The following is an 8,647-nucleotide window of genomic DNA, read 5'->3' as shown; positions in this document are numbered from 1 at the left end:
TGTGTTTTATGTGAGCAGTTCTGTTCGAACAGTTGGAGTAGAGAATATTGTAAGTTACTGCTAGCAAAACAATGCGAAATATGTAATTATTTTCGGTAATCCGGACACTTTTGGTAATCTGACACACCTTTGGTCCCATACCTGTCGGATTATCAAGGGACAACTGTATTACTATACATTTGAACAATCACTGGTGTATGTCAACAAGAACAGATAAGCTTTGGTGGAGGTCGAAACAACACCCAAGAAGCCAATGTCCATAGAGAGGTGACAATCTGTCGCCAAATTCTTTGCTGTTTCCTTCTGCTCAAATTGGTGATACCATACAAATATAAGTCCCTGACGTTGACCGTGGCCATACAGATGCCCGAAATATGTTGGCGGTTGTTGTTGGAATAGAAGACTCCGACTTTTATAAACTAACAAACAAAAATGGTACCCTCAAGCAGCTTTATACCCGTAATCAGTTTGTAAGTTCTTCACGAATAAATGCAGTTGTAAAAGCAAGGGACTCTTGTGCAATTCAAAGTGCCATAACACTTTAACTTGTTGCAATAAATAAGATTGTATAATGTTAATAACATAATTTATGTGTACGTTTATTATTGTATTATTTTCTTTAATGATTTAGAATGTACTGTTCGTTTTAGGTTCAACAGTTTATTTACATGTGCTGTTACTTAAGCTTTCTCCTATTTTGACATATTAAAAAATTGCATTTTTGTCTTAACGTAATAAAAATATTTTTATTCAACATTCACCATCAGTGCATGCTGAATGTTGACATTTGCTGGTGTTAAGTGAGAAATAATGATATTTAGCAAATATTTCGTACATACACGAAACAAATGTGTGAATGTTGACATTTGCCAGATATCGGTCTTTCACAGTAATATATACAGTATATTCATTTATTGTATTAATGGACATTAAATAGCTTAACATAATTTAACTTATATAATTCAATTTCAAAATGTTTATATAACACATTATATATGTTATTAGAATTTTTAATCTAATTGTATCATTATGTTTGAAAAAATATAGCTATGAAATAAATACTAAATAGTAACTCTTAAAACATATAAAATTATTAATAGGAAAATTCATTTTAACATTTTATTAAATCAAATATAATTTGCTTTTATTGATATTTTGTAACTGATATTATTTCTACCACATATTAAAGCATGAAAGATAGTCTTTTATTACTTTTAAATAATGACATGAAAACAGATATAAAAAATTGAGCTTTGAAATTATGAGGTTTACCTATTTTATATCTTTTTAAGTTTTTTATTCTGTTTAATAAAAAATGTATGAAATGTAAAAATAATCCTACTTTGTAAAATAAATTTAAAGATTTTCAAATTTTTTGCATCATACAGCTTTAATAAAACAAGATTGATTTTTTCCAAAAGCATTTTATTATCCAATATGGTAATATATAAAAACCAATTACTTTTTATTTGGAAATAGTTTGAAATTTTAGTTCTTTATAGTTTTATACGTTAGTTTAAAAACAATTATTTTCAATCTACAAAAATTAACATATGATAGACAATATTTTACCAAAATCATTGTTATAAATTTTAATCACTATGTAATTTAAAAAAATTAAATTTTATATTGAAATATAATAAACAATGTTTAAATATTCTATAACTTTTAATTTATAAAAATGTTTAAATAAATAACTATAATAAACTTTACAAACTAAATTCATGTTATATAAATTCAATATCTAAAATGAAATAACAAATAAATTTATATATATAAATTGATATTTGTGTAGTTTCTTTCTACAAAATTTTTGTATTATACAACAATAAATTCATAAAAGTTTCAACCTAATATATGGATATTGAATATATTTTAAAATTATTTTTGTATATTTTTGATTGTAACACTACACAAATATCAAAAATAAAAAATATATTATAAAAATGCAAAATATTATTAAAATCACATATAGGACAGCACTTGCAGACACCATAGCTCAAACAATTACCATAGCTACCTTACCCACCCTATTATGAATACCGTTTAGAATATTGCTAAGTTAATTAACAGTTCAGCCAACAATTTGCTCGTTAAGGTACATACATCTTGTTTAAATATCCTTGCTCGCACTTTTACATATTCTTCTTCCCTCTCTTCAAAAGACTTGCTGTGTCTGCCATCTGTGGACAACTGCCTCTCAGGGCTCTTCTGCTGCAACAGGGCGGGCAAGGACAGCTATAAAGGAGCTATGTCAAACAATACTGTCACATGCATAACAATAGAGAAGGACGTTACTAATACACACCTCTTTTCCTTCCTCAAATGAAGCACTATCACGTTTCAAAATTGATTTCTTTGGTTCATCTGGAACTAATTCATCATGAATTTGTTCACGAAATTTTATATCGGGTCTAGAAAGAGTATATGGAAAAATAAATAATTGTGTAGTTTGAATAAATATGAACTATCTTGTGTTGAATTATTCTTAAAAGAATACATCAGGTAATGAAAAACAGGTATCTTATATGAGATAAAATTAATTTATGGTAAACAGAAACTAGAGATATTTAATCTAATCTTTCCCTTTTATCCTTTTAAGAAAAACTACTTTTTTATATTTTAAAATAATCTCAATTTTTCTATAATCAAATCTCTGAAGTCTATCTTTATATGTGACTTTTCATGTATGTTTTTATTAGTAGACTAGCATAAATAGTAATTATAACTGACAATTTTTTTTTATAGTCTTTGTGTTTTGTACTATTTCTTTATGGAAAATGTAAAATGAAAATGCTAATAAATTGAGACTACTTTGATTTTATTATTTTTAAGCTGTTGATTTGTCATTTTAACAGTTTTCATTTTTTATATTTTCTGTAGATGTTCATTTTCCTTATTTCTAAATAGTATTTAAATTTTCTATTGTGTATTTATTACTAAAAAATTTATTTGATAAAATGATACAAACAAACTTCAGAAGAGTCAATTCTCTATTGTTATTAGAATAAAGATTTATATTAAATTATTTTCATTAATTTTAAATTGGCAAGAGAACAAATAAACAATTTATAAAACAGTTTTTTAGTAATTGCAATGAGATTACTAAAAACTAAGCAAATTAAAAAACTAAAAACTTCAAACAAAACTAAGGTATTTAAATTAATAAAAATAATAACGTTTCTATCTTAAAATATTTGTTATTTATTCAGTTAAACAATTTCAAAAGAATAATATTGACTTTAAAAATAAAAAAGTGAGATGTAATTAACCTTTGTAATGCTTCCTTGAATATGCCTTTAGATCATATTCAGAACACATTGAAGAAGTTAGAACAATAAACATCTATATAATACTGCTGTAAACACCATCTTTCACTGTTAAATTATTTTACACACTATTTTTCTTTTCATGAGTGCAATTCTAAATTCTTTATTATACCAAAGAACATTCATATATTTTTAATGAGAAGAGCATTCCTCAATGTTTTCAATATCATGACATACAGAGTGACCATTGATTTTCCAGCACCTGATGGTCTGGTTCCTCTTTAAATCTAGACAGAATTGAGAGGGCACCTAGAATTTTTGTAACCACTAGAGTAATTCACTAAATGGCCACCGATGGTATTGCACATAGTGCATATTGATTTGGAAGAGAGTGTGATGGTACACCAATGTATTTGTTATTTTTTTATATATGTTTTATATATGTTTTTCTATTTTTCCTTCCTTCTTTGTTCTTTGTTCCTTTGTATATAGTTCCTGAAACTTTCTTCAAAGTGTGGGTGGTGGGTGACCTGATTAGAGGACAAAGGAAAGGAATAGCCCAGAGGGCAAGAGGGAGAGACGAGAGGGTCACTTTTTGCTTGGGACCTGGAAGAGGGAAGAAATGTCGGAGAGGTCTCCAGGTTGTTTTTGCATTGACTGGAGAAGGTAACAAAAGGTTCGAAAGAAAAGAAGGTCCGAGACCCTAAGAGGAAAGTAGTATCGTGATTAAGGACATCTGAAGACTGAAAAGCCAAGTGAAATATTGATCGGCTTTCATCTACAATCAGCCTCCACAATCCAGGACAGCATCATCCAACCACCGCCACTTCGATCGCCAACTTGAGTACCCATTCGTGCTTGAAACTATATTTCTATCTATCCTATTATCTAGCCTTTCCTCTCTTTTCCTTATTAGAGTAAGTAGATTTAAGTTATTGATAAGTATTTTCTTTGTATCGTGATAATTTTGTTCTGACTGTAAATCCGAAAAGGTTTTGTTTTTGAGCGAAAAGGGAATTAGGAGTGTCGGAATCCAGAAGATCCAATAAAGTGTAAAATATATGGGCAAAATAAAAGCATGTTTTATTGTTTTAATACATGCATCTTTGTAAAAATAAACCTCACCACATGCATATGACCACAAAAGTACAGTATTGCACTCTCTTCCAAATCACTGCTGTCTACACTGCAAGTGTTTATTCCTCTATTTTGTGTGACTTTTAGCTAAATTTACTTAGAAGTCATAGCTAAGATTAGATGTTTTAATATTTTAAATGTTACAGGTATAATTAAAGGTTTAAGACAATATGCTTCCAATATATTTTAAATATCTTTGCAGAAATTAAAATTCTATTATACAGAATACACAATGAATAACTGTCCATAGGAGAGAAATGCTGGAAGTTTGTGCTATATGAGTAGCTTAGCTTTGAAGCATGAACAGAGGAATCACATTGTTAATTTTTTAATGCCAGAATTTAGTGTTGACAATTGAAAAAGTAAAACCAAGTTAGAGTAATTAGAGGGTGATACAAATGATAAAAATTTGGGTGAGATGAAAAAATGATAAAAATACAGATTACAGGCTTAAATTTCATTACAACTTATGTTTGAATTGATGGTCATTTTCAGCAGGCAATAGTAAAGCCTGTGTTCAAATGAGACAGTAATATGGACTAGGATTTCTGGTATGATCACAATACATACATGAAAATAAAATGTGAAGGGAACAAAATAAACTCTTTCCAATTTAGAAGACTGTCACTCTTTCAATGCCACTTTTAATAGGACAAAACAACAAGTTTTATAACTTACTCAGTGGGGAAAAAAAAACTTAAAACACTAGCTCAAATTTAAGTACCATTTTTTATGAGATNAAACGTTTATCTAGTGATATTACGACTTCAATATTTGTGGCGGACAGACGTAAAGTCGAATAAAATGACTTAAACTTGATTTTTATTTTTCCATATACTTTTTTAACAAGCGACGTATAATCGGGAACGACGTAACTCGAAACCGACGTAAGTCGAGGTATGCCTGTACTGTACTAAATATCACTTATGGTAGCTGTTATTATGTACTATGAATATATGTCTCTTTAATCTGAAATTAAGTTCGGTAGACCTCTTTTATTGTTTTCACATATGTTCAGGTTAGACACTTCTTTTCACATATGTACTTTTATTCAGGTTAGACACTTCTTTTATTGTTTTCACATATGTGAAAACAATAAAAGAAGTGTCTAACCTGAAAACTGTAATGATGGTCTACCAAACTTAATTTCAGATTAAAGAGACATATATTCATAGTAAATAATACTGTAATTCATGTTACAAACAGATTTCTTTATGTATAAATTTAACTGTATATTTTTAACCACTGAATATATTCAAGTTTGCATATTCAGCAATGTTCATAACAAAAGTGGCAGTTATGGTTGCAGACCATGCTAAACAGCAGTGTGCAGAAACATTTCAATTATTGTGCAGCTGCATAATTTGAAAAGAATGCTGAGTTTTTTTTTTATGCTCATTTTACTTGAGAAAGTAAAATTTTTTATTTAATTTTATTACATTGACTTTTTCCTTTAATGTGACACATTTATGTTTCTGAGACACTTTGAAAGCAGTTTACAGAGAGTAACTCAAACATTTGAGAAACAGTTTTATTGACAATTCTCAAAAGATTTTGAAAAACATGCAAGTAATGTCAACTGCTACTTTATCCAATAGTTTGTTTTAAATTTTAATTATTTTATATATCATATTTAAATATTTTCATTAATAGTATCAGTAAATGTGCAAGTTATTCAAATTATGGATATAAGTGACTCAAATTTAAAATTTTTATTAGATTCAATTAAGACAATTACAATTATGTTAATATTTTTAAGAATGTTTGTTTTTTGAAACTTTTCTGATGAAAGTTGTTCTAAAACATTTAAAATTTCATACATTTTTACATATTGCATAACACACTTCTCAAAACCTTACTATAATCCAGTGACAGATTTAAAGTGCTAATGAATGTTCTCTGGTTTGTTAATGCTTTAAATCTGTCACTGGACCCTAGTGAAGTTTTGATATGTGTGTTATACATTACTATTAAGTCCAGTTGGAGGGAGAAAGAACTATTTACATATTGCATTGAAGTAAAGAATATACCATTTTTTCAAATTAAAAAGTAAATTATTATTTGATATTAAATATTTTAGTCCATTAAATAAGTCTGAAATTCTAGATTAATGTGACATACAACTAACAACTAATACCATTATTAAAAATAAAAGCTTTATTTGAAAATAGTAAAAATATAGAAACTTTCAGATTTTAGCAGATATGATGCAATAATTATTTAAAAATAGAAATATATAGCAGTAATATTATATCTAAAAGTAAATATGACAAAATATAAATAAATTTCAGAATAACCATAGTTAATTTTAGATTAAGGTACTGTTAAAAATAACATTAATTCATGTTAGGGTATGTTTTTGAGTTCCTCAAATATTGTCATCATTGTTTTGTTAGTAACAGAAGAGAAAATGTATTATTTCATATCTATTTTATTCATGCAATTCAAATTGCATAATAATATTAATAAAAGATACATAAGGAATACAGAAATTAAGAAACAAAAGTTATTTAGGCCTAATATATTACTAAATTCAATAATTCTGTTATCATAAAAATGTAAATTTATACATGAATGTAATTATTATAACAGAATTTTTTAAATGATTGAATTACATTATTAAAATGTTAAATATAAAGATTGCTATACAAATTAAGGAGTCAACATTTATTTTCAATTAATTGTTTTTCAAGACCTTTCACAAATTATTGTCAGAACAAATACATTTAAATATTTTCTAAATTTCTATAATCTATAAAATTTATTTCAAAAACATCTTCCATTCATAAGCAAAAATTTACAAACAATAATTTATATACAATAACAATAGACATTGTGAGAAACGAAAACAAAATGAAATTTCTAATAAAGATCTGATAAATTAAAATTATTGCAATTCAGAGAAAAAAACAACAACATAATATGCTTTTTTTCCAGAAAGTCTCAAATGATTAAAAATTTATTTATAACTTTCATGTTTTTGTAATCCATCATATTCTTTGTTATATGATGGCTGCGTTAAAATACAGTATGGTCACCAGCACGTACTGTATATCCCAATAGCAGACAAACTTGTCAGTCCCAATGGTATCTGCTATTCAGAGGTTATACTGTAATAATAACTCGTGTTGGAAAACTTCAAAACTATCATTTGTTTCCATAATATATTACTACAATAACATGTTATAATTTAACAGTATTTGAAATCATTTTTTATATGATTTTAGTATTTTATTAAAGCATATGTTGTTTATATATACAGTAGACCCCTCTATAAAACAGGTTCATATAATGTGGATTCGTACATAGCGGTGAAAACTTGTGATCATATTCGTATAAACACGCTAAAAGAAACTCGTAACATACAGTAAAACGCCATTGCCGACTCATGTCGTGACAGGATTGGTCGAATCTAGACCAATAGTGGATATTGCACAAACCATTGAGTTTAAACGAGCAGACACATCTTTACCACAACACCGTTAGCTAAGTATATGCTGGCTGCCTCTAGCCATCTGATATGGTGTACGTGCCGTGTGGTGCGGATAATTCTGGCTTTCTTAAATTCGGGGTCTATATCCTTAGCTAACCTTAAGGATAATCAATGCAACAATTATAAAGAAGAGATTACATTATCAACAGCGTGGCTAGCATTTATGAATGGTAATTTATGATAACCATTTTGGAGTTGACTGCGCATGACATACAACGACGGAAACGGGAAACGTGCATTCGAACGTATGTACATATTTCGAATTTAAAGTTTTTTATGAGCTGCATGTTCCATCAGAGATTCGAAAAAGCCTGAAGAAGAACCGTTATAGGGGTTCAAAAACGTTAGTTTTGGTTTGTTAAGAGTTAGTAGACACACCGGTAACAGGTTAGAAAGAGTTATATTAAACAAACAGCGGACCTATTAAAAACCATTTATTATTTAACGGCCATAAAAATTATATTTATATTAATGATGTCTCCAAAGTTCAGCAAATTTTTTGCAGAAAAATAATTTATCAGGAAACATGCACCCACCATTCGATGCACCACTCCATGACGAAAACAAGCTTAAGTAATGGCGTCATCAAATGGTGCACACTCGGTAAGTAATCCTACAATTTTTTGTTTTTTAGCATAGTTTATATGGATTATTCCCAAAAAATTATACATGTTTTGGAAATATTGAGTCAAATTAGTCTAGAATCGATTAATTTTATGGAAGAAAACCTTTCAAACAGCCATAGTCC

The 8,647-nt window shown here is 28.0% G+C and overlaps 1 protein-coding gene across 1 annotated transcript in view; it reads right to left on the bottom strand.

Moving 5' to 3' along the window:
* LOC111624189 (R3H domain-containing protein 2-like) overlaps positions 1-8,647 on the bottom strand; it is a 282,865-nt gene that overhangs the window by 84,547 nt on the left and 189,671 nt on the right. Inside the window, exons 11-12 of the mRNA XM_023367000.1 lie at positions 2,309-2,414; positions 2,107-2,238 (exon numbers count right to left, since the gene is read on the bottom strand). Of these exons, the coding sequence (XP_023222768.1) occupies positions 2,107-2,238; positions 2,309-2,414 (238 nt within the window). The remainder of the gene's footprint in view (positions 1-2,106; positions 2,239-2,308; positions 2,415-8,647) is intronic.

Source organism: Centruroides sculpturatus, unplaced genomic scaffold, assembly GCF_000671375.1.
Source record: "Centruroides sculpturatus isolate CEXI.00-Female unplaced genomic scaffold, Cexi_2.0 scaffold70, whole genome shotgun sequence".
NCBI classification, from domain to species: domain Eukaryota; kingdom Metazoa; phylum Arthropoda; class Arachnida; order Scorpiones; family Buthidae; genus Centruroides; species Centruroides sculpturatus.
Note: the sequence above shows the minus strand (reverse complement) of the source record. Positions and strands in the feature narration are given on the sequence as shown.